General features: G+C 50.5%; 1 protein-coding gene across 6 annotated transcripts; it reads right to left on the reverse strand.

Annotated features, from left to right (window-relative positions):
• Positions 1 to 4614: 4614 nt before the first annotated feature.
• TOM1 (target of myb1 membrane trafficking protein) lies at positions 4615 to 25660 on the reverse strand. 6 transcript variants are annotated; one of them, XM_064420380.1, is made up of 17 exons: positions 24234 to 24468; positions 19048 to 19230; positions 17996 to 18080; positions 16163 to 16241; positions 15848 to 15997; positions 15601 to 15735; positions 15213 to 15359; positions 14152 to 14268; positions 13577 to 13710; positions 12907 to 12940; positions 12264 to 12372; positions 11144 to 11264; positions 8730 to 8805; positions 8269 to 8331; positions 6524 to 6583; positions 6136 to 6172; positions 4615 to 6030 (listed from the first exon to the last, which is right to left on the reverse strand). In XM_064420380.1, the coding sequence occupies exons 3-17, from the start codon at positions 18031 to 18033 to the stop codon at positions 5882 to 5884; spliced, it is 1449 nt and encodes a 482-aa protein (XP_064276450.1). In that variant the 5' UTR covers positions 18034 to 18080; positions 19048 to 19230; positions 24234 to 24468; the 3' UTR covers positions 4615 to 5881. The 6 variants fall into 6 exon arrangements, with proteins under 6 accessions (XP_064276450.1, XP_064276447.1, XP_064276452.1 ...); XM_064420377.1 differs by lacking the exons at positions 19048 to 19230; positions 24234 to 24468 and adding an exon at positions 25510 to 25660; XM_064420382.1 differs by lacking the exons at positions 19048 to 19230; positions 24234 to 24468 and adding an exon at positions 25243 to 25296.
• Between the last annotated feature and the right edge of the window lie 555 nt (positions 25661 to 26215).

The raw sequence follows: 26215 nt of genomic DNA on the forward strand, positions 1-26215 counted from the left end.
CGGTGTTGGGATTCGTGCCTTGGTGGCATCACGTGCAGCCACAAAGTGTTCCCCTTTCAGCTGTGCGAAAAATGCGTATTTTGTGATTGGCTTTTCGCAAGTATTAAAATGAATATTGTATGTGTTATGTTAGAAAGCTGTGCTGTATTAATTTTCTTAAGTAGTGTGTTAAATATAGTTTTAGGTTATGAGATAATGTTAAAATAGAAACTATGCTATGTAAGATACTTTTTTTTTAAAGAAAGGACTCGCACCAAGGTAGCAGCCACAGGACACCTAAATCTTTCAGAGAAAAGGAATTTATTGTTCTCTTATCGGAAGAAATTAACTTCTTCCCATCTTGCTCAGCCCTGAAGACGCTGTTAGGATTAAAGGGAAGAAATTGACGGTGACCAGACAGAATCCTTTGCTTGAACGGAATTTATGCATCATGTATGAATTGTATGAATATGCAACAGACTGTCGTTTTTAAGGGTTAATCCTCTGTAAATGAGTGTCCTTTTTCAGGCTTATTCTGCCCAGAAAAAGGTACCTGGACATCCATAACTCTTTGTTTCTTATTGTCTCATACTGCCCTAATCTCAATTGTTCAAATTTTTATTACTCTAATTATATTACCATTTTTATAACCATTTTATTACTATTAAACTTCTAAAATCTTAAAAACAAGTGATTGGCATTTTTCACAGTCCTGTCCTTCCCAGAGCCACACCGGGTGAGGCAGGAAGGGTTGGAAAAGCTGGTGTTCCAAGCTGGGACAGCGGCACCCCTCTCTGACCTGGGGATGTGGAGAATTGCCGTGTCCATCTGCTGTGGGACCAGGACAGTCTCTGCTCCATACGAGGAACCAAGGCACAGGACACTGGGGTGCCAGGTGGGCGCCAGGCTTTCACCTGTGCTGGTGGAAAACAGCAAACCCAGGAACAATGTATGGGAATGAATCCGTTTTAGGGACTGGCATTCAGGATGTGCCACATTTATGTGACTTACTCACGACGCACACAGGGTGTCTATGGCACAGACTGTGCTCCCTCCTTCTCTCATTACCAAAGATTGCTCCAGGGCAGGCAGGCAGGCCCTTATTTACTGCACCGAGCTGCTCTCTGTCTTGAGAGGGTGACAGATACATTCTGACAAAGAGAAATAAGCCAAAGAAGGGTTAGAAAGGGCAGATATTACTTCAAAGAGCTTAGTTTAGGGCAGAATGGGCTCAGCATTGGAGAGCCCTGTGCACTATGGAGCTTACGGACTGCAGCTGGCACAGCAAAAGAGCCAGAACACCCCTCCCCGCCTTTTTGGGGGGATGCATTCCCTAGCATCCCAGGCACCGAGGAATCAGGGCTTTGGGCTCAGCCCTTCCCCTGAGCAGTGCTGGGCACAGCAGGACCTCGGGGCGCTGGCGGCAGCTCTTTAGCTAAATAATCATTAACAAGGCGACGTGGGATTTGAATTGAAGCGTTCGATTGCCGGGTGTGGTGTGGCAGAGGCCGAGAGTGACCAAAGGTACCGGGCAAGTGGTGAGACTGAAGGTGCCTGGTGTGGGTGAGCCACCCCCTGACTGCCCGGCTGGAGCTGCTGGTTCACGGTGTGCATGCCAGCACAAAATATGTCCCTGCCCAGGGGTAGCGGGGCACTGCTGGCAGATCACCCACACCTTTATAAATTTGCTTTTTTTTTCAATTTTTAAATTTTTTTTTCTTTGTTTTGGACTAAGACTGCTAAAGAGCTCAGAGAAATTTCCAAATTGCCACGTTCTTCCCACTGAGACTGGTCTGGCATTTAAGCTTGCCTTTTTTTTTTTTTTTTTTTTTTTTTGGTCAAGCAGCTAAAAATACCAGTGAAGTGCCTCACAGCAACCTTTCTAAACACAGATTTTCCCACTGCTCTGTGCTGGTGAGAGAGACTCCCCGTAAGCCGCAGGAAAGCCGTGTCCTTGCTTCACCCTGCTGCCAAGTTTGCTTCATGCCTGATCCATGCTTTTCTGCAGAGACTGGCCAGGAAAACAAGCACCTGGATACAGGGACATGCAGCTTTTCTGTGCTGCGAGGGAATTCCTGATCCCCCCAAGAAAATCCCTGCTCGGAGCCCCCAGGAGTCTCCTTGGTGGCACTGAGCCCCCAAAGTCTCTGTTGCACAGTGTAGCAACCCCTGTTCCCCCCATCCAAGACCTGGCAAGGACCAATGTCCAGCCCTGCAGGAAGGCTGCTGGAGACAGCACTGCAGCAAACTTGTGCTCGGGGGGAGTGATCCTGTCAATGGCCATCTCTATTCCCTCGCTCCTGAGCACTGGAGCACCTACTTTTCCTCTCATTTGTTTATATAGTCCTCATTCACCCTTAGCAGCACCAACAGTAAAATCTAAAGGAAAGGGGAAGTGGCTTTGTTCTCATTTTGTGAAGGGAGGGAGAATTTTGTTATTCAAAATAAGCTTTGGGGAAGTTTTGACACGACAAAGCAACATGAAAGTCCTGTGGAATGGAGAACAGCTTTCCCAGTGTATTGGCTTGGGACACTTCTGTAGTGAGACTGCTGTGGGAAATCAGGACATATTTTTGTTACCATCCTTTAAAAAAATTAATGTACTATTTGGAGGTTAGTGGTTGGTAAAAGAGAAACGTAATCTTTTGCCTGTATGAGTGTGATGGTGGCATGCCCAGTATCACACTACCCAAACATCATGGAAATTCTCATTAACTTTTAGTGTATATTTAGTTTTTAGAGATGTTGAGCAACTCTGACCCAGTACAAGGAAGTTATGTCTTTCTTCATCTGGCATAGCAACAGCTGTTCTGGGTCATGCAAAATATCTGTCCAGGTCAGGATCCTGTTCCCAGTGAGGTTATTAATGGATGCCCAGGCAGAGCACAAGCAGCCCTTCCCGTCCTCCGTGCGGTCACAACGCGTGGATGAATGCGTGTGCGGGGCTGCACAGGGCTGATGGTTCAGCATAATACTAGACTACGGAAAAACTTTGTTTGCTTCTGTCCCCGGATGTGGCAGAGCCTTCTAAGCAGGTCACTGCCAAGGGAGGGCTGTCCCCAGCAATCGGGGAGCCGGGCTGGATGTACGAGGGACCACAGCCATCTGGTGGTCAGAGCGAGCAGCGCTGTTCTTTCTAAACATCAGAAAACTTAAAAAGGAAACGGCATTTAAAAGAATTCCTTACAGTGCTGTCATTTTTTTTCTTTTTTTTGCAATAATGAAGCAGTTTTTGCCAATGCGAAGTGCCCAGCCTCTAATTTAAACGAACCCTTGCAGAACTAGCAGGTTTTTGGTTTTTTTTCCCCCAAGTTCCTCCTCAAAAGAAACTTTGCAAAATTATTCAAGCTATTACTGGTATAATCTATAACAAGTATGGCAGTACTAATTTGGAATCTTTCCATGCCTTCATCCCCTTTCTTCATCTTTTCAGTTACTTGAAAAAGAGCTACCTTGTCACTGTTGGATAAATCTCAGTGAAAAGCTCTGAGACCATGGCTGGCTGCACGGTCAAGAGGGGACAGGCTCACCCTGGGTGCCACAAGCAGCACTCTGAATTTTCACCTGTTGGCCATCGATTCAAACTGACCTCACTTGGCAGACACCAAAAATGCTTTCCATCTGTTTGTCCCTTGACGAAAATAGCAGCAACCCATTTCTGCTGCACTCAAGCCTTCCTTGGGGACAGCTCCCTCATGCCTTTGCCAGGTCCCATGCTGGCTGCTTGGGGAATTAAAAACAAGTGAGGGGTGAAGATGGGTCTTTATCCTCAGGTGGGCTCAGGGCATCCCAGAGGCAGTAAGGAGGAGTTTGAACTCCCCACACTCAGGATATTCATTCACTCAGGATATCTTTGTTTCTCCTTTCAGGCAATTTGCAGGCAGTGCTCTGAGGGAGCTGGAGGCACTGAGAACTTTAAGTGCCAGCTGAGGCATGAAGCAGTGTTAAAGCATCACCAGCGTGAACAGGCTGGTACCATCCACAAATGCTGACGGGGCACCAGGAGTCCTTCCTTCCCAGCTGAGGCAGGCAGCCCGAGGCCAGGAACTGGCCTTGCTTGTTCTGGAGGCCCTTCTGGCCCCACAGTTACAAAACCAGCCTGTGTTCCATCATGACCCTGCTCTTGCTTCCTCTCCTGCACATGCTCCAGCAGGGGAAGCTCAGCCCTTTTGCCTTTCTTCAGATGACATTTTCATTTTCAGCTTCCTTTTAAGAATCCCTCCCACAGCTCCCACTCAGCTGGACACTGGAGAGATGTTGTAGGGACAACCGAGGATGTCCCGTGGACACCAGAGGGTCCTTTAGTAGCAACTGTATTTCTTGCATGTCTTTATAAGTGGCTTATGGGCTACAAGGTGGGTATTCAGATCTGGTCACAAGACACAGAGGAAAAGGAGAAGAGGTAGCTCACCCTCTTGCTATTTTGAGATGGCCTGTAATCACCTCCCCACAAGACTGTAGTAAAAAGCAGAGAGCACCTGCCTTGGCTCCCTGCACCCTCAGCCCCCATGCTGTTCTTCTCTCAGCACCAGCGCCCTTGCCTTTTCATGGAGAGCAAATGTAGCTGCATGGTTTCATTCCTCTTCTCCCCACAGCATCCTCCCCATCCCACACCAGCACTGACAGTACACACTGTATTTTCAAGGGAGGCTCAAGCCTTTGCTCCTTTAATGTGCAGTAAAAAAAGACAACTCTCCCATGCTCAACAAGAAATCCCACGAGCAGGAGCCCTGAGCTTGGCACCCTCCTCCCTGGCTTTCATTTACAAGTGGGCAGCGTGTGCGGTTTGCTCTGAAGGGTTTTTCTCCCCATGTGCAGAGGAGAGGTTTTTCTCTCCTGCTGCAGGGCATGAGATGACTGATGTCTCACTTCCCCTCTGTGCCCACCAGCTGAAGAAGCTTCTGCAGCAAAGCACGTTCCCACTGGTGTAACAGTGCTGATGGAAGGCCCTCCTGCTTCAGGGGACACACTCTGTGACCCCGGCACACACAGCCATCCCGAGGGAGTTGGCAGCATTGGCCTGGCTCGGAGGGACTCCCCACACCACGGCACAATGTGGTGGAAGGCATCAGTGGAAGTGAGAGAGGGAGGTAGGATCACAATGGGAGAAAAGCAGGATAATGGAGAATTAAATTAACTGCAAATAGTTTGCTGAAGGCACATCCTACCCCGTGGGAGACAGCTCCTTCAGCCTGGGGTACCGCTCGCAGTCCTGTGTGCTGCCAAGGGCTTGGACAACTGGCTGACATGCAATGGAAACATCTGGGCTGTGGGTAAGATTCTGTATAAACTGATGGGGAAAAGGAGCTGAGGAAGAGGAAGAGAAGGGCTTGTAAGTGGGAAGGTGTTGCATACCACAAACACTTGTGCAAGAGAGGTTAGAGCAACAGGGTCCCTCTACCATTAGTGTTCCTTCTCAGTCACCAGTAATGCTTCACATCCTTGTGCTTTCCAGTCTAACACTGGCAGGCAGAGGGCTGGAGATACATTCTAGGGGAGGGATGAGGAAAGAGGCAGGCAGGAATGATTTCAGCAGCAGACTGCAGCCTCTCCTGCTTCTTGGGCAAGATCTCTAACTACCTCACTGGAGAGTAGGATGGGGGAGCTTCTTCCGGAGCTTCTTCTGCTTTGCCCACACTGTACCATAAAAAGAAAAGCCCACTGAACTCCCACATGCTCTAGCAGCTTTGAAACCCCCTTTACAAGTCTATTATATGATATCCCTAAACACAACAAAGATTATCTGAAGTCTGAAAGCAGCTTAAAAATAAAACCAACTCAAAGGTAAAACAGGAAGAGAATGGAGGAAGGGGACAGAGTCCTTCCTCTGCTGGCCCCTGGTTGGAGGCAAGCAAAACAGCACACACAGCCTCTTGCTCCACAGCACACCAGTCCATAGCATTCACAAGGCAAACATAGCATCATCTTCCTTTGCTTGCTTCCGATGGTGGCTGGCAGCAGGAGGGGACAGAGACGTCCCTGCTGAGGAGCTGGACAAAGTGGGGAGGCGGTCCGCAACTTTCGCTCGCTCTTCCAGAAATTTGTCAAACTCTGAGGGCAAGAGAAGAGCAGAGCATTAGCAAAGAGAGAGGTTTGTGGAAGAGCCAAGGTTCTGCCAGGAACAGTTAAAGACAAGAGCTGGCTGCCACATCTTACCTTCACTGGTGACACCTTTTGGATCCTCTGATTCTCCCTAGCAAAGAAAGAGAAGGACATGGTTAGAAGGAAGGCAGGTATCTCACAGATGGAGATACATTGCACATGGAGAGACAGGACAGTGTTCCCCTCCCTTCCACAGTACAGACATGTTGGAGGGGCCCTGAGCCTCAGTTCATTAGCTATGGCTCCCAGAAGGCTGATGATACTGTTGTGGCATCCCAAAGCCTGCATCCCTGGCTTTTCCTTCCCTGGTCCCTTCTGGCAGTCTGTGCCACACATTCAGCAATGCCAGCTGGACTTCAGGCTGTTATACACTGCCTGAAGTCCAGCCCCACAGACAACTCCAGCAGGACTGCTGGCTCCAAGAAGGCAGCCCCTCACTTACCACGTCAGTGGAGAGCCACTTTTCTATGTCTTCCATGAAATTGGCTTGAGGAACTGGTACCTGGGACAGAAGAAAAAGGGCAATGAGGCCAAGAAAACAGAGGATGTTCCAGTAAATCCACTATGCAAAAAGAAAGCCCAGCCCAGAAGCTCATCCTCTCGCTCTGTTCAGTCAGCTCAGGCCCAGCCAAATCCAGCTGGTGCCACTGCAAAGCTCCCCCAGCTATCAGTGCCATTGCTTACCTGCTTCCTCTGTCCCATCCATGCCCAGACACGCAGTTTCCAGGATACATGCCATTAAAAGCATCTGTGGTTTGGTGGTTGGCTTTGGGTTATTAGGACGGGACCAGACTTTGCTTTTTGGTGAGGACCCACTAGGTGGAAGTTGTCTGCTTGTGTAGGCAGCCAGAGAACAAGAGACATGCATTTCTCTACACATTCTCCCCCTACAAACCAGTCTGATGTCAAAGTCTGCAGTGCTGAAGATATTGGAGGTGCCAGGTCTGACAGCACAGAAAGGGGCAAAGATACCTGCCAAGAACTGATTCCCTGATACGATCATGAAGCACAGCAGGATTTGATATCACAAAAAACTACTGAAACAGACCCATCAAAGAGGAAGTCATCTACAATTAAATTTTACTTCCAGTAGGGATAAGGCTAGCTCAGAAGAATTCATGGCCCTGGTCAATTTAAACAGCAAAGGGACATATTCCTAGTGGACAGAGGTAACCTTGAAAGAAACAAAGTCTGATTCAAAACTCCAGATCCTTTTCTCCAGTCATGAGCTCCTGAACAAAGCTGAGCAAGAAGCAGCCCTTGCTAGAGGCTCTCCAAGCAGAAGAATGAGAGAGTATTTGTGGGAACTTATTTATTAGTTTTCTAATATATATAGCTCCCTTGCCCTCAGGAAAACACCAAGACCAAGAAAAAGAGCAACACCTTGTAACCAAAGACAGGCAGATTTCCTCAAACCAGGGAGCAAGCACAGATAGCTACCACAGCTGGCAGATGGATGAATGGGAGCAGAAGAGGATGTGCAAGATTAGGAAAGTTTCAAAGCCAACTGGCTCTGCCTGCCCAGAGAGGATCTCTTTGGGGTAGAAGTGCATTCAAGCCAACTGTACAGCATGTGGGGAAACTTCCTAGAGCAGACATCAGGCTGCACTGTGCCCATTACAGGAAGACAGGCTAACAAGCTTCAGACCCAAGAGCTGTCAAAGCCTCTGTGTGCCTGAGGGAATGTAATTGCAGGAATTCCTGCTGCCAAAAGGCCAAATTTAAATGCCTGAAAGCTCAGTCACCAGCTACAGGAGGAGGCCTTCAACAGGGTTAAAGTCAGAATGTGTTTTCCTTCAAACAAGGCACCTCCTGTTAAGGAGGAGAGACTGCAAGGAGAATGAATGGTAGCAGCCGCCCTCATGATGCCACCAGCTATTGCCTCTGCCTCAGACACCCACCCCAAGACAGGCCATCCTCTAGCTCAGAGTGACACATGCTCTCTTAGCCTCAGAGCAACAAGGATTTTTCCCTACACATATGTTTACTTGAGGAAGGACTGGCACACTGCCTGCTTCCTTCCCAAGCCTAGTCTTCACTACTGGCCCAGCCCAGGGTTGCTCCATTTCAGTTAGCAGTATCTGCTGATGTCTGCTGTGCATCCTCATGTGCTGTGCAGTGACACTTCTGTTTCAGCAGCCCCAGCCTCCTCCCTCCCTGCTGGCCCTCCAAGACCTCAGATCTCACCATTCCTTGACGCATCATCCACTTTGTCAGCTGGGCTCCATCACTAGAGGCACCAGACTCCCCCTGGATGACAGAGAGTCTGCATTGCAGTGTGAGGGAGAGGGGAGGCAGCGGGGTTAAGGTGAAGGAAAGAATGTACTAATACTGGTGGCCCACTTCTCTGATTGCAGAGAGAAGGTGACTGGACTTGGAAATTTGCTGAAGAGGAATAAAACATACATTTCCAGGTGGAAGTTTCCCTGGGGAGGGACATCCTTCAACTGGCAATCCCAGACTTTTCCCTTCTCCTTACCTCAGGACTTTAAGAATGAGGTATGCAGCCCAGCTAGGAAATGCACATTGGTGGAAACTGGGAGTTATCATCACTTGACTTTTTCCCAACAGACAGCACCCTTACTTCCTTGGTGAGCCAGGAGGTTACTCCCATTCCTAGTGATGCAGGAAAAGCTGTGGCCACTTACCGCTCCTGTGTTCTGCTGCCGGGCATCCAGGGCACCAGCAAGGCCTTTGGTGGCTTGGGGGTCTTCATACTTAACCCTGTAAGCAGAAAGAGAGACAACAGGCTGATGAGATGCCTGAGAGTGAAGAGCAGGAACTCTTAAACACATGTTCAGTTCTTCTGACTGCACAACTTTTCATGCCTTGTCACTCTGCTACCAAGAGCTTCTAGAAAGGTGTGCAGAGCCCTTATTAAAGGTAACACCACAAAACAGACTAATCTACTCACTGGAACATTGTGGGATACAACAGGATGGTCCTGGCACAGTGACAGAAGGATGACAAGGAGTTACATGAAAACCAAGACACAGACTTACAGAGCTAGGTGCATTAACCACAACACTCACCTTCTTTGGGGCGGACTATAAAGAGAAAAAACTAACACAGGCTGACCAGAATATTACAGATATTTCAGAAAGGATTTGAACAACAGGCCCTCATGTATCTTCACAGACACAAACAGCTCATAATTAAATACCACATGAGAAGTGAGGGTGTTAGAGGCTCACTGGCCTATGCTGGCCATAGGTGAGACTGGATGATCAGAAGAGCCTAGTCTCCAAATGCACCATTACAGCAACCTCTTTCCACACACAGACATGTCTCACCCATAATTTCCCTCATCCCAAGCCTGTGTCCCCTCTAGGCTGCTACCGCACGTGACAATGCCACACGTCACCGTTTGATCCATGCCGAGTGGGGAAAACTCTCCATGCTAGGAAAATGAAGCCTTTCACAGGAACTCTCCACAAATTTCCTCTCCAGCTGCTCCCAGGCCCAATCCCACAGATCCAGCAGACCATCAAGTGGAGCTGTTTTTGTTGGGGGCCAGGGGCTTGGGCCACCGCCGCTCAAACTTCTCAAAGAAGTGCTCATCAGTGAAGGGGCCGCTGTGGACAATGGCATCCAGGATGAAGTACAGCGCTGCTATCATGCCACTGATGAGGAAGAATGGCAGGAAAGGCTTGAAGTGCCTTAAGCACTGCCTCACCGAGACACACATGAAGCATGGGGGGTCAAAAACAAACCCCAGAGGCTCTGCCAGCACGTCCTGTTCGGGAGCTGCAGAGCAATGGGTCTGTTCAAGTGGAGTGAGACACAGAGCAGAGGCTCTCGGTGAAATGTGAAGCCTGAGCCACTAGAGGTTACCTGGCAAGAGCGCAAGTGCAGGCAGATGAAGGGCAGTGAGGAATAAATAGAAGATGTCTTGTTACTTGTGCAGAGATCATAAGCCTCAGCCTGTTAAGGACTGCTACAGCAGAGAGGATACAATTCCACCTCTGTCCACAACTCCAGCACTGAGCACATAGCGCTGACTCTGGTTTCAGCCCCAGATTGTGTGCTGTTGATACAACTGTTTTTATGCTGGACTGCCTCTGTCCTCAGGCAGCACAACCCACAGTAAAAGCAGTGGGGAAATCCAGGGACAAAACACATGAAGTCATGTGTAGGCCACGGGTTTCCCCACCACATTTACCAGAAGCAGTGTGACGCAGAGGAATGAAAGGAGACATCATTAGGAGACCTTAACTTGACACATATAAGAGACCTTAACTTGCTACTGGCCAGCTGCAGAACAAGGCACTCCAGTGGCTGCAGGAGTGCAGGAGCACAGGCCTTGGAGGGCTGGAGGCAGTGATGGGCCCGTGGGCTCTACTGCTTGGTAATCTGTGGAGAGCAGTGAATGGCTCTGCCAGGCAAAGCAGTGTGAGATCAGCCACAATCTCTAAACCCAGGGGATCTGATCAGCACAGGCCTTGCCAGCTCCTCCAGAACAAGGATTCAGGAATCCACTCTGCAGTGGAGAAGGCCTCTTCAGTTCAGCCAGTACTGTGGAGACCCAGCTCTTAGTCCTTTACATCAGGAGGTCTCAAACTCACCATGGAGGAAGAGACATCGGTCCCACTTGCCAACAGGGAAGCTGAGGCACAGAACAATGCCCTCTTGCAAGCCACAACTGACTGCACTCTTCCTGCACTCTAGCTCAATACTCTGTCTGTCAGGCTGAATCAGTACTCAGCAATTCCCAAATTCAACATCATCCCAGACAGGACATATGAGTTCAGAGGCAGACAGGAAAACTGAGCCAGTCCCACTTCACACCTTCATCCCCACACACTGAATCTCCCAGGATATGCAGGAGACCAATTCCTTCTCCCCATACCCAGTGGATGCCATGAAGGGGAGATGATGGCAGCAGGAAAATGGACTGGGAGCACAGAGCTCATCCTACAAACAGTGTGCATGGAAGAGTGCATTTCTGTTTCACCCTGCTGTCTCCCAGGAACTGCTGCTGGTTGGGGTGTGGCTCAAATTTCCCTGAGCCCTCTTCCTTTGCAAGAAGGCAGGACAGGACAGAGTGAGCTGCTCCACTCACCCTTTGCGCTGCTCAGCCAGCGAGCTGCCACGGGTCAGGGCAAACATGTCAAAGTCTTCTTCCAGCTTGCCAGAAGTGTCGAGGGAGTGCAGCCCTGCACTTACACTGCTTGAGCCCAGGTCTGTGGGAGAGAGAGCAGGGTGAGCAGGCAGCACAGAACAGTAACTGGAGGACTGTGGGCTTGGAGAGTGCTGGATGGAAAACTGTCATCAGAACAGGCTATACTACTCTCGGCCCACTCCTCCAGCTGCAGCACAGTCTGTACATGTATGCAGTCGTGGGTGAGGTATCAGAAGCTGTTTCTTTGCCCACTCAGTGGATATTTTTGGCTCAGTTTCAGACAGAAGCAGCAGCATCAATTTACTGATGCTGAAGGCTAGATGTTCCTGACCATGTTAGACAACTCTGGAGGGAATTGCTCCATAACCCCTAGAAGAAAATAACCTGTGCTTCTGGGCAAGTGCCTCTGAGACAGGTGAGTGGATTTTCATGACTCAGGCATCATCCAAAAAACACTTGACTTGAAAAATATCTCAACTGTCTTGTCTGTAAAAACAGTCTGGTGCCAGTTTTCTGCAGCTGCGTCCAAGCAGTGCTATGTAGGCTATTGGTATGTCTTGAAGAACTCCCAGGACCCCTCAGGGTTTTGAGTAAACAATCTGTCAAATCCTGAGTCCTGGGCCCAAGATGCTCATGGCTACCTTTGCAGCATAGCTTCAGCTGCTCTGCTTCTCCCAGACCTCAGTGGTGAGCCTGACACCACACACCAAGAAAGGCAAGTAGGCAATACTGCCAGGTATTGCAGAGGGAGCAACTTTATCCCCAGTCCTGCTGGAAAGCCAGATCCTTAACCACAGACTAATGCTGAGGTCATTCTTAAGTCATGGCTACCTCCTGCACAATGTGAGGTGAGGATGCCAAGACATATGCTTGAGTGCCTTAGGGTAAGTTTCTTCATGAGTTTTTTAGTTGACATTTGGCATTTAGTTGACATTTTGGCATTTCTCTAGGTTACTCTAGGAATCTGACTAAATAATTTTGGGAGATGGTTCAAGGGAGGGGAAGGATTTTCAAAGCAGCCCAGGAAAAAGACTGAGGGGAAAACCACGTAGCAACACACTCATTCCAGCCAGCTGAGAGGAAAGGTTGCTGGTGACTTCAGGCTGTTTCAGTGCTGAAGGAGTATTGGGTCCCAGGTCAATCAAGCTGTTCTCTGCCTCATTTGGTGCCTTTGGAAGAAGAAAAAAGAAGATGGTGGGGAGTTTCTGAAGCTTATACCTTGACCCTACAATCCTAGCTCTTTGATACTGGAGAGGAAAGCCCTTCTGCACCCATTGAAAGATATCAGCTGTGAAGAGGGAGAGGAGGGACAGTGATCACAGAACTGGCTGGAAATAGTGTCCCAGGGCAGCATATGCCTGGGTAGCCAGCCTTCCAGCTCTGCTGGATAAAAGCAAGTAGGGTGAGTACTGGTCCAGAGGACAGGGTAGTGCTCAAAGTAGGCTCATATGGGAATTGGAATCTCACTATTTAATAACCATAACTGCTGCTGCTCTGCTCTTGCTCTTTGGGCAGGGCAGGAGAGGTTTGCAGTGGGAAATGGGGTGTCCCATGTACCAGGTGCTCTGGTGCAGCTTGGCTGGGATAGCAAAGCCCACCATTTCTATGTGGGGCACACTGAACCTCACTCCAAGTTAGCAGGGCACTGCTGGACCTGCAGGATGCAAGCCAAGCTGCACAGAGGGGCAGTTGCTCTGAGTTACCTTAACAGGCTGTCCTGTCCGAAGTCGCTCGAACCTGCAGGAAAGGTGACAGGATGCATTTCAGTAGTGTGGGCTCATTCACCCACAGCCCAAGAGATTTTTTATAAGACTAGGCACAGTCTGCCCTTTCCTACCCACCAGGAAAGGGGAACTATGGCTCAGGGCCCAATTTCCCCTCAAGATACCCTAGTAAGACCCATAGAATTGATGTCTCCTGAGAGGTGGTGTGAGAAAGCTTCTTAGGATCTTCCACAGTTACTCGTAACCAGCAGCTCTCCTTACAGTTCATCTGGGGATGAACTAGCCAAGATATGTTTGTTGAAATGGAAGGAAAAAAAAGCAGTGCCGATCCCATCTGGGCAATTTCTTTCTGTCCCCATCTGTCTCAGAGCTAGAAAACCAGCTCTTTCCATGCAGGTGCCTCCTTCTTTTGGGTTATGCCACAGGGACATCTTTATACCCCATCAGGAACTTACACAGCAGCTTTGAAGGGACAGGAATAAGTCAGAAAAAAATGAGAACATTTGGCTTTGTTCTCAAAGATGGATGATACAGACTGATACATCTTGAGTATTATACTCTTGGGCAGATCAAAAGGGGGAGATAGGCAGCATTCAAGGGCAGCAAAGTCTCGTGGGAGAGCAGGGAAGAGAAGGGAGGAGAGAGGTACCTTTCATGGCGCAGAAACACGTTATTGAGGTTGTCATTGATGAGGAGCAGCTCCTCGGTGAGTTGCTCATGGAGGACACGGGGAATCAGCTCCAGGACTCGCTGCTGCATGGCTCTGCATGTCCGATTCAGCTCCTGTTCAAAGAAGGGCAAGTCACCACCCACTAAGGTCACACTCACAAATTTGGAATTCTGACTGGAACACAGAATCCAGAGGCTACTGGGATCTATCAGGAACTATTGATGGGCAACAAATATTGGTGTGAGAGGTAAATTGAGTCTGAGCTTTACATGGAATAATTGTATGCTTTTTGTGTAACACATCACCCAGAAAGAAAGGCCCTTGGGGACTACAAGTTCCCTTGTGAGATAATTCCAGCTTTGGCAATGTGATTTTCATCCACCATTGAAACTCTACCTTCCTTGTGTCTCCCTTATCCCTTCACTCCCTGATAAGCCCCACACTAAACTGTCCAGTCATTCCCCACACCTGGCATGCATTGGGCCTCAGTCCATCAAGTCATTGCTAAATTGTGCTGCATGTGCCAGCCCTCCACCCTGCCCAATGTTCCTTACTTGCAGCAGCTCCAGGTCAGAAGGCTCGGCCTGGGATGGCACCAGCTCCGTCAACATCTCCGACATCACCTTTGTGTTCCCATTCACCACTTCCAGCTCACTGCGCAGCTTCCCGATCTGCAAGAGCGAAGAGAAGTGACAGCTCTGCCAGGGGAGGCTGGGGACATAGCTGAGGGAGCTCTGAATGGCAGGGAATGGCACCATGTGTGCCTGCCTGTTCACAGCCACCAGGGAGTTCATTTGTCACCACTCATTTTAGCTCTCAGGAGCTCCCAGCAGGAAACCCCTCCATGACTTACCATCAAATTCATTTGCTGGTAGCAGATGCCAGGCCCTCACCTGGAATCTCAGCTGCTAGTCTTGCCTTGATTTTTAATAGCCAGCACAGGCTGCTGGTATGATTCAAATCTCTCCTCAGCTAACAGCTCCCATGTGGTAGCCATTTAAATTGTTTAATTTCCAAAGTGGTGTAAGAGAAGGGAAAGCAATTAATTCCCATTCAATAGAAGTGCCTCAACTATGTGTGCAGTTGAAGATTTAGTCCTCTGGTTTACCAGCTGTTAATGGGCCTCTTTAGAACAGTTTCTACTTCTGTTCTGCAAGGGAATGCAAAACACTGACAGCGAGGGGTTTGGTGCTGAACATGGTGTCATATGAAGTCATGGTGAGGAAGGAGAAAAAAGGATGGGGAAACAAGTGAGGAAGCCCTAGCCTTTGGAAACCACATAGCCAGACAGGGTTGATTAATATAAAGTAAACAGTAAGGCAAGATAAACAAAGATGATAAGGAGACACATCATGTCTCAGCACCCCACTTCCCTCTACCTGCAAGCAGCCCTGTTTTAGGGAAGCATAACCAGTCTATGGTTGCTGTATCCCAGTTCATCACTGTGACCACAATGGAGCTCTGGGGAGCTCTTGAAGGACTGTGCTTTAGAGGAACAGCTCCTAGAAGACAGAGGCTGGGGCAGGACCAGTACTGCAGTGCCAGAACAGTGTTTGTGAAACAGCTTCAAACAGAGGAAGAGTAAGCAACATCCTGGGACTGGTGTCCAACTCACCTGCTCTGGTGTGGGTGTGATGGGCGCATCGCTGGATGTGCCCCTCCCGGGGGGCAGGGTGACAGGGTGGAGGATGGACTCCATCTGCTGAGGGGAGTTGACTGCAGGTGAGTTCTGTCCAGATTGAGAATTGGAGTTATACACAGTCTACAAAGGTGGGGAAAGTGACAGAGAGAAGGAGATGTTAGACACACACACTTGACAGGGCAGTGCAACTAGAGGAGAAATACTGATGGCAGCTCCCCATCTGGTTCCAACAGCTCTTGGCTGTCCTGGAGCTTCTCACCACCCAAAAACCCTCTAAATTCAAGACAGAGTTCTGGAAATCCCCTCATTATTCCAGAATGACAGCTGCCCAACATTCTTCTCTTCAGCAATGCTCCCATACCCTCTGTGGTGTGTGGATAGGTGACAGCATGTCCAGATCAGTCATGGGGAACTCCAAACCCTTCCGTCTCAGGTCTTCATAGACAGCAACGACACCAGTCAAGTCTGGAGAGCTGCGGAAGGCATCTGCCCAGGACTGGGGAGAAGGAGACAGTACAGCCCGTCACCACATACAGCAGCCTTCTGTACAAACACCTAAAGACACACGCTCTCTGCACTGGTGCAGATGCTCACACAGCTTGGCTCACCTGGATGAGGGTCAGCACCTTGTCATGCACTATGGCAGGTGGATTATTCTTTGGCAGGATTGTTCTCACCAGGACACCTTCTACAAAGTCCTGGCTGGACACAAGGACGTGGAAGCGATGGCCGCAGTTCTTGACGCAGGTCTCCAGAACCTTCAAAGGCAATAAAGCATTAGCTGTAGCCTTCTCTGCCCCCATGTGTTAGCCTTGTTGGCTTTAGGTACATGTGTCTGTTCAGCATGTGTGCTAAAACTTGTGTTCAGCACTCAGCTTCACAGCAGGGTTTCACAGAACAGAGAAAGAGCCCTGACTGCTCACCGTCAAAGCCAGCATAACTTCATGGAAGTTCTTATTCCCTACAATTCTCTTCTTAATGGCTCGGAATGCATCTTTGGGCCTGAAGGAGAGATGAGATGAAGAAAGATTAGCAGAAGGCTGAGGCAAAGCAAAACAGCCACAGGTTCTGGATGCCTCATAGTCAGCAGGTGTCCCTCCCACCATGTTTTCAGGATGGCTTGAAGCAGTGACCGGTTAAGCAGTTTTTGCTTGTGGTTCTGCAAGAGGAGTGGGGTTGGCTGATCATAGAACCATTTAGGTTGGAAAACACCTTTTAGGGTCATTGAGTCCAGCCATAAACCTAACACTGCAAAGTCCACCATTAACCCATGTCCCTGAGTGCTGTTAATGAAATTAGAGGCCTCTGTGCTGATGTCTGCAACAGCTCAAGCTGTTCAGGACACAACAGAGAACAGAGTAAAAACAATGCTAGAAACACACTCCTGGGGGTAGAGCAAGATCCCATGGCAGAGAGACTGAATAGGAGGAGATCACAGAAAAGCTTGGCATGGGTTAGAAACAGGAAGGAGAGACCAAGCTGCAGCAATTAGTGTGTTACTCAAAGAGGAGCTGTTTAACATTTCCCCGGAGAGAAGGAGGCTCAAAAGCTGCAGGGGAGACACACTGGGAAAATCTTGCTTGTATGGGGCAGGTGGATAAGAGAGCAACAGCACAGCAGGGCCTCATTAATCGTTCTCAGAGGGGAGAAACACCATGGTCTCAGACCACTGTGGTCTTAAGAGGGCACAGATGATGCAGATGCAGAGCACAGGAAGAGAAGCTGAGCTGGAAGAGCTGCGGCACTGGAGGAGAAAAGTGGGGTGGAGGCACTGAGGCAGTGAGGAGGGCAGAAGCCTATTGGCCTGTGGGGCAGCATGGTGCCAATGGATGGGCATTGCAGGGCAATGGGAGAGCCTGTCCAGCTGTGTTATCAGGTGCCCAGACCTGAAAGAAGTGGCCATAGCTCAGGTCTGAGAACTGTGGGCAGAGACAGGTGTATTTGCACTGTGGGGATAGTGGAAAAGGACTGGTGACAGATCTGTAAGTAGAGGTGTTTGACTTTGTTTCCATACAACTGTGAAGCTGAAATCTGGGCTTGCTAATCCTCTGTCAACATCACTGTGGGGTAGGACAGCAGGAGTGAAACCTACATGTTTTATTCCATGTAACACCTTCTTTTTACATGCTGCTCTTGACATCTCCACTGTGAGAAGGAGCATTCTCCCTTGAATTCACTGGCAAATCCCCAGCTCCTGAGTTAACAAGTCTGGCAGGCTGATGAACATGTCCCTGTAGGGAGAGGGAGACAAGAGGTCCCCCACCCACTCTGTGTGTTTTTGAGTGACTGTACATGAAAATACCTGAGAAGAAACCCAAGAAAGACTGGCACAGTGAGAGGACTGAATAGCAGCCTGAGATTTTCCCCTCTTCTCAGTCGCCAGTCTTTAGATTTCTACATTCCCAGAGGAGAGAAAGAGAAGGGTATGAAGGGGGAATAAATCAAAGTGGAAGAAATGCAAATATGCCTTCTGGAGATGGGAAGCAGCCTGGCTTGAGCAGAGGGTTATCTGGGGACCCTGAAGGCCTCTTTGATTGGCTCCTAGCACTCACCAAGATTATAGAGAAGCATCTAATAAATGCCATGACAGCTTTGCTATGTCTCTAGGTCTCCTAGCAGAGTCTTGTCTCAGGGATTGCTGGGAACCCTAGCTTGTTACCACCACCAGTGCATGCTAGCACTGCAGCCTAGGGATGTGGTGTTACGGGGAATGCAGGGACCTGCTGCTGGATATGGGCCCTTGCCAGCTCCCTTACCCTTCTTCAGTCTCGTTAATGATGTCACAGATCTCCATGTTGAGAGCCCAGTCCTCACTCCGCAGAGACCCATCAGTAGCTCTCTCTGGAAAACAGAAACCAAGGTTAAGAGCAGCCCTGGCACTCTTTAAGTCAAACTCTCACAAGACCCCAGACCCCAGCCTGCTTCTCCCTGCCTGCCACTACAACATGTAAGGAGATAAATCCATGTGCAAATTCTGGGTCACCAGGTGCTCCCCACTAGGTGTCACCATGGCAGAGCACGCTGCTGGGATGGAGGATGCCCAGCTTCACCCGTGCCACCAATGCTACTGACACACAAACACAGTCTGTGATCTCTGGTGTCCTGCACGTGAAGGGAAGGGGTTCAGCATGACTTCAGTTCCTCAGCTAAGGAAAAGGAGGCTTATTTGCTTTGTTATTCAAGGCCAGAAACCGTGAGTTCGGCCTGCTCACACTGATATGGATCTAATGCCAATAGCTGCAATTCTTGGTTTGCACCACATAAGGAGACAAAAGAATCAGGCCCCCCCTTTTTTTGTACACCAGCTCTATAAAAACAAACAAGCAAACATAGAAAACCAAAGCAGGGATTCTCTTGTTTAACATTTACACCTCTCCCCTGAACTTCTGGCCTCTAGGGAGTGTGGGCAGAAGCAAACTGCAGGCTGAAGCCAAAGCAATATTGTTCCAGCTTTGATTGTCTCCCCTTTAATTAGGAATTCCTCAGTCAGCCTTGATGTTATTTATTCAAGGCAGAGATTTGGGAAATGAGCAGCTATTACTGGGAGCACCAGTGTCTCCACCCTATAATCATCCATGTCTCAGTTCAAGCCATGCCACTGACTGATGCCTTCAGGGACACCACCAGTAGAGAATGGCCAGTGGGGCCAGAGGGACCCAGGCACTCCCAAGACCACAGGGAAACACAGACACAGCAAATGGTAAGCAGAGGACAAAAACCATCCTTTCCAGCTCTCTCATCCTACAAAACACTTGACTTAGCACTGGGGCAAGAGAAATAAAACTGGCCAGACCTGTTCAGCACTTACCAGGTGCCCTTCAGGAGAGCTCAGTCCCAGCAAAGTACTTACAGAAATGCCTGCATTTTCACAACTGCTGTCCCTGCAAAATCTGCGACTCTCCCTTGCTGCTGTGAGTCCTCTACCCCTTTTGAGAGGTCCTTCCTCTGCAGAGCTGCCTTTTTCTGCTTTTGACCCAGAAGCTAATGATCCCTGTGTAGGAATGAAATTAAATGCCCATTCACAGAGTAACGAGATAAGGCTGTAACACAGGAAGAAGATTTTTTAACTCCTGCCTGGGTAAGCACATCCACCATGTCCTGTTTAGGGTCAGGCACAGAGCTATTCACACCACTGTACAATGCAGCCTCTTATACACGTGTCCCTCCCACAGATTGCACACCACAGTGTGAAACTATCTGCATCTTATCACAACCCAGCCACCACCTTTTCGGTTGGCTACAGAATGCATTGATTACACAGTGATTATGCTGATGACATCGTGGCCACAGCCAGATGGAAGAGGGCAGACAGGGAAGGAGAGTGGCAGACTGTTCTTGATGCTCTTCCACCTTTCTAAAGGTCTGGCTGTTACTGGAGTAACCTTAAGGCTCCTTGATTCAGGTAAGCTTTTGTCACTTTGAGTATTAACTTTACATAGGGATCTTGATCTCTGGCAGATCCAAGCTTCCTCAGTGAGGCACAGGAGGAAGGATTGCACTGATTGCACTGGTGATGTGGTGGAGAATACATCCAGGGCAACAGGCATGTCTGGTGCACCAGGGCATGTACCAGTCAATGGGGAAACTGTGGTAACACATGAGGGAAAATGTTTTCCACTGGGGCTCCTTTGGGATCAGGCTCAGTACAATGTCAGAGCTCCAGGCTTCCTCCTGCCCTGGGACACCAGCCTTGCTGGCAGGCAGGCTGCAGCTCAGCTCAGTCTGATGGGTTTGGCTCACGTGGTCACAAAGCCCCCCTCACTTGCACTCTCCTCTGGGATCCCCTGCTCATGACACATCACGGTTTAAATGAGCCAGAAATTTCCCTGCACTGTTTGCTGCCACTGGCAGTGAATCACAGAAATCCACTATACAGGGAAGTGAAGTCTACATCCACTCTTCTCACTGCACATAGAAGGAAAAACCCACAACTTGGGAACAGGGCTGAGCCTGCTTGGAAGCTCTGAGCTACAGAAGAAACAAAGGACAAAATAAAACCTGCACTTAACCATCAATCCTTGCTGTTCAAATCTCCCCAACCTTCCTTCGCATTGTACAGAAACATGAATTGAATCTGCAAACACCCTTTCCTCACTTCCCAATGATTGGTGGCATGCTATAACCTCCTCCCCACCACCCTTTACCTCCAAATGCACCAATCCTGCCAAGGTCGAGCAGCAGGTTTGCTTTTCAGAAAGGAATGTAAATAAACCATGCGTGCTCCTTCACCTGCCTGGCCATTTAGGGCAAAACTGGGCTTCCTCAGAAGTGACACACCCTGCCCCTGTTACCCCACAATACTGTGGCCATCCTGCTACCATAATCCTAGTTCATACATTCATTAAGAGAGAGCTGCAGGAAAGCAGCAAACCTGCCATAAACACAACACAGGGGCACAAAATGCAAAGCTGGAAGAGCAGTATTAGAGCATATGGAAAACATAATGTGACCCTGAGGCAATTCCAAGGACAAAAGGCTTGAATTTACCCAGTAAAAGTTAAGACCTGGCCTAGCTGGCATTGGGAAAGCTGAAGCTAATGCCCTTCTAATCCTCCTTGCTCTCTTCCAAGCTGTAAGGGACTGTCCAACCTAGTAAGATATGGAATTTTCTCCAAAATCCTGAACTTTGCCCTTCTGTAAAGCCTGCAGAAGGGGAGGAAACAAAGTCTAATTAGTCACATGAAGGATCAGGGTGGCTGGCCCCATTTCATGAGCTGTAATTAGCACATGAGCTGTCTGCTCTGCAGGAAATCTGAGCCCAGGATGGCTGGGGACAGCGACAAGTCCCTAAAAAGAGTGAGCACAGGAGGCAGGGCACTGCCACACGCCCAGCACTCTGCCTGGTGTCATCAGGCAGCATCTACTTGTGTGTGTTACCAGCTGAGCCTGACCTGCAGCAGAGAATTCCCCTGGCAGAGGTTATCGTGAGCCTGCGAATGCCATCCCCCTCCAAGCCCCAAACCAACCGGCTGCTGAATGTACAGGAGGCCCTTCATGGGGCTGCTCCAAGGCCACATTGCTTTGGCAGCCAGTCCAGCTCCCCGGGTGTGACAGCATTGGGGTTTCTTGATTCCAGTCTGCTGCCTCACAAATTGCTCAGATCGACCCAAACCACGCAGGACTGTGGTATGGGTTGAAGCAGAGCATCGACTCTTTTCCTGCGTGGCACTGGATGTGCTCCTGCTGACTGCAGCTAGGTGATAAAAGTTATTTAGAACCAGCAGATAACAAAGAACTCCAAACACTTGGCATAACTGGCACAAAGGAGCTGTACTCTGCTTTGTGCTACGAATACATTCCACAAGTTTGCTTCTTTTCAAGGTTATTGTGTCTGCCCTGGTGGCAGGGGAGAGCACACTCTGGGGCTGGGGATCCCACTCAGCTGTCCCTGCAGCAGCACACCAGCACTGCAGTCAGAAGTGTGGGGAGGTACAGGAGCCAGGGACAGAAGGTACTCTGCGGGCTCCTGTCCCCTTTGCTCCCCACCCCAGGCCTGAAGCACCCATAATCAGCCAGATGCTGCTCAGAAATCCTTTGCCTGTGACATGCCCTGCTCCTCCTCCAAGTGAAGCCTTCAAAGAGTGCAGCCAGCTCCCTGCTGGCTCTAAGTTCCTCAGCAAAGCATCAAGCACCTTCTCACCCCTTTCAACAGGTGTTTGAGGACACCAGCCGTTCATCACAGCTCAGGTTCAGCACAAAGCAATGCAAGATGTCCCTTCTTCCAACTTCCCTTCAAGTTCACAAACTCACAGGCCCAAATCAGCACCCTGTACCAGCCTCATGCTTTGACTTCCCTTGAGGGAACTTCAGCACCAGCTCTGTCAGGACTTCACCATTTAGCTGTATCCTTCCCCCAAAGCCTGAGAGGACAGTGTGCATTCTAGAGAGACCAGAGATACAGCTCCAAACCTAACTCAAGCATGGGGGTGGACAGACTGTGTTGACACAGTGGTGTGGGTATGGGTGTCTCTGAACTCCTGCTCCTTTCCTGTGAATCAGCTCAAATTCTCAGGGATCAAGTGACTCTTCAACTGATGCCTTTGCCCCTTTTCCTCCAGACAGAGCAGGCACAGAAGACAAGGCAATGCCTTTTTGAGAAGTACAACCTTGCAGGGACCCACAGAGCCCACAGAGGGGTGCATGAACAGCTGCAAGGTGGGATCCAAAAGGTTGTGGGGATTTTTCTGGTATATTGTCTTGCATCTGCCTCTTTTCCTCACCCAGGAGCCTTACTTACTTGCTCCCTCTTTACAGTCTCAACTTTTCCTGGTCCTCATGCTTAAAATAACCCCCATCCATAAAAAACATCTGTGTCACCTCTGTGCTACACTGTTACTTCTATCCCTTGCCTGCCCTCACCCACTGAAATAACCTGCCTCTATTCCTTTTGGTATTGCTATAATTACTAGTTATTTTAGATTTCCAGGGTGAGGAGAGACCATTGGTGGTTTCTTCTCCATTCTCTCCCTCAGAGACAATTCACCTTCTTGAAATTATATTTTCTATTTTGAAAATGGGAAAAAAAGCTTCTCTTAGCTCCTAGGTGGAGGTATAGTGGATTTCCCTTTCCAGGTGGGAATCTGAACTATGATGCTTTACCAGTCTTTGAGTGATGCTTTATCACTCACCACTGGCGTTTAAAAAAACCACCACAAAACAGAAACAAATGAAAAAAATCCCAAACAAGCAAGTCTGTATTCCTCTCACTTTGCTAGAGACATCACGGTGCAAAAACAGGAGAGGCAACTTTTGTGACTGAATCTCAGAACTGTGAGTAAGAAACTAGAAAACCTACTCCTCTGCAACTGACTCATGCTGTGACAGATCACTGAGATTATCTGAGCATTGCTTTCCTAGTCAGCAAAATAAATGGGTCTTACTAGATTAACATTAATGAAGGAATTTGAGAACGTTGATGCAGCGGCCACAGAGGACTTTTTTTTTTCCTTAGCCTTCATCTAAAGCTATTTTAGACTTCATAAGCTATATCAAGCATACATGACTTTGCCCAAATTATTGACAAGGACGCAGCATTATCCTTCTGCAGACAGCCCAGGGCAGCAGCACTGTGCAGTTTGGTGATCAGGCTCACGGGCCGGACACGCAGCTGCCACAGACCAACCAAACGAGTTTGGGGAAGTCATGTCTGCGTCCCAAACTAACCAGGGAAGATAGCATTTATCCACGTCCCCAGGATGCTGATAGGCAGTGTTCAAAAGGAGAAAAGATTCATATTTTCAATCACCACCCCTTTCAAGTCCTCCAGAAAGTTCCTTTCTCACACGCTGTAATTCCTCCACCTCTTTGGACTCCCATAACCCCGAGTAAGATTGTCAGTAAGATCTCCCTAGTGTCACACCTCTGCTTCTCAGCTCCTCTCGGAGAACACTTTTGAAATATCTTTTCTTTTTATCTCTTCTTTGCTGTTGGTTTGTTGCTTGGGAATCCCTTATTTAATTGAAACAAAGCCTAGAGGTATAACCCACTTACAATCTAGTTACTAAACTGACCAGATCTGTGAGGCAACCTTCAGATTGCCTCTACCCAAACACAAGGACATATCTGATACACTCACTGAGGGAACAAAGAGCATTCATTCAGGAAAGGGCAGGAGATGGCTTCTCCTGGAACATGTGATGAAACATGTGATGTCCTTCTGGGGGTGTGTTGAAGATAATCTGGAGGATTTTGGTAACACAAAGTCTTCCCTCATGATCCTTCCACCACCTGGCTGTAATGGATCTCACCTATCTGTCCCAACACCAGAGTGGCACATCACAATGCCCTGACACACTTTGGGACAGTGTTAGGGTAGCCTCTAAAATCATTGTAATAAAAGCATTACTTAAAGCAGCTGCTTGCTCTGTTCCCCGTCCAGGCACAGCCTCCTATTCACCCATGCAAGGACACCAAATGTGGGACTGGATGGTCACAGCAAACAGCAAAGGTCTGACAAGCAGTGAACAGCAAGAATGAGCAAGTGCATAAACTTACAAGTGGAGAGTTTAAATAGCCATCAGCCTTCAAGCACAACTTCAAGGCCCTTAGGCAATACAACATGGGAACAGAGTCTTCATTCTAAGCATTTTAAGAACCGCATCCCTGTTCTGACACCAGTGCGGGTCTGACAGACTTCTTCTCTCTAACTGCGGCATCTCTGCTCACTTTCTCAGGCCTCATCCTTCTCCCATGTCCCCCAAGCTGCCCTGAGCACAGGGACTGCAGGACACCATGTGCCCATGGGCCTGCAGGGCACAGGGTGGGTGCGGTGTTCACTGCTGGAGCCGGTGCTCCATGCTGGGAGCTGCAGCCAGATGGAAGAGCTCGTGCAGCAGGAGCCAGGGCATGGCCCTGCCAGGCACCGCTGTCCCACAGCTCAGAGCGGGGAGGCTCGGGCAGGCAAACACCCCCAGCTGCCCAGCGCCTCAGTCCTTTGGGTACGGGACACTGGTGCCACTGGGCGAGCCGTGGGCCCCAGGGCCAGCCCAGCCTGAGGCTGCTGCTCCCGCAGCCCTGCGGCCCCGGCTGTCCCCATCCCACAGCCCCGCTGTCCCACAGCCCCGCTGTCCCCTCAGCCCCGCTGTCCCCACAGCCCCGCTGTCCCTCAGCCCCGCTGTCCCTCAGCCCCTCTATCCCCACAGCCCCGCTGTCCCCTCAGCCCCGGCTGTCCCCATCCCACAGCCCCTCTGTCCCTCAGCCCCGCTGTCCCTCAGCCCCGCTGTCCCACAGCCCCGCTGTCCCACAGCCCCGCTGTCCCTCAGCCCCGCTGTCCCTCAGCCCCCGGGGTCTCGCGCGCGCCCCTCGTGCCGCCGCGGGTCACGCGCCCCGTTCCCGCTCGGCCGCGATAGGCTGCCCTGGCTGGAGCCCAGCCAATCAGCAGCGCCCCGAAGCCCCCGAAGAGGCGCGGGCGGGAATGGCCCCAGGCCAATCACGGGGCTCGGCGGTGCCGGGGGGCGTGGTGCGGACCACCGGCCTGCGGCCCCTTTAAGTGAGCAAACTTCACCTCGCCACCCCGAGACCCCCTCGCGCCCGGATTGGCTGGCGGGGTCCCCGACGGAGCCGCCTCGGGCTGCGCGTCCGCTATTGGTCCGCAGCACCCGTCAGTCAGAGCAGAACTCTCTCCTGATTGGCCAGCGCGCTGCTGGTCCCGCCGCGGAGGCGGGCCCGGCGTTTCCCCGAGGAAGGGTCCGGCGGACGCCCCCGGGGGCGCGGGCCCGGACGGGCGAGCGGGGCCGCGGGGAGGGTCGGGGGGCGCGGGTGCGGCTCTCACCGATGCGCTGCCCCACGGGCGAGCTGAAGGGGTTCCCCAGCAGAAAGTCCATCGCCGCCGCCGCCGCGCCGCGATCAGCTGACGCTGCCGCCGCCGCCGTTCACGTGACCCGCGCGCCGGCCGGGGCGGGCCCGCCGGGCCCCGCCGTGACGCCAGCGGCCGCCGCCCGGACCGGCCCCGCCGTGCACGGGCTGAGGGAGGCGCAGAGCGGCCGCGGCTGCCGGGTAGGGCGGTGTGCGAACCGAGGGGCCCCCGGTCCTGCCGGCCCTTAGCCCCCGGCCGCGGGAACCGAGGGGCCCCCGCCGCCGGGAGCCTCCGCCGCTTTCTGCCACGCCGAGCCCGTGCAAACACCCCCGAGCCTGAGCCATGCCCAAAGCCCGGAAAGCCTGTGGCCGTGGCTTTAGTTTTCCATAGCCCGGTGTGAGTAGGGAGGACTCCCGATACTCCCGGTAGGAGTTAGGAAGACATTCTTTCCTGTGAGGGTGGTGAGGCGCTGGGGCAGGTTGCCAGGAGTTGTGGGTGTCCAGCCTTGGAAGTCTTCCAGGTCAGGTTGGATGGGGCTTTGAGCAAATTTTTTGTGGAAGGTGTCTCTGTGGCCGGGGTGTTGGAAATGATCTATGGTCCCTTCCAACCCAAACCATCCTGTGACTCTACACGGGTGGTTGGCACGTTCTGGGATGTGCTCCTGGCCCAAGCAACTGCCCTG

This window comes from Passer domesticus, chromosome 5 (assembly GCF_036417665.1).
Source record: "Passer domesticus isolate bPasDom1 chromosome 5, bPasDom1.hap1, whole genome shotgun sequence".
NCBI lineage: Eukaryota > Metazoa > Chordata > Aves > Passeriformes > Passeridae > Passer > Passer domesticus.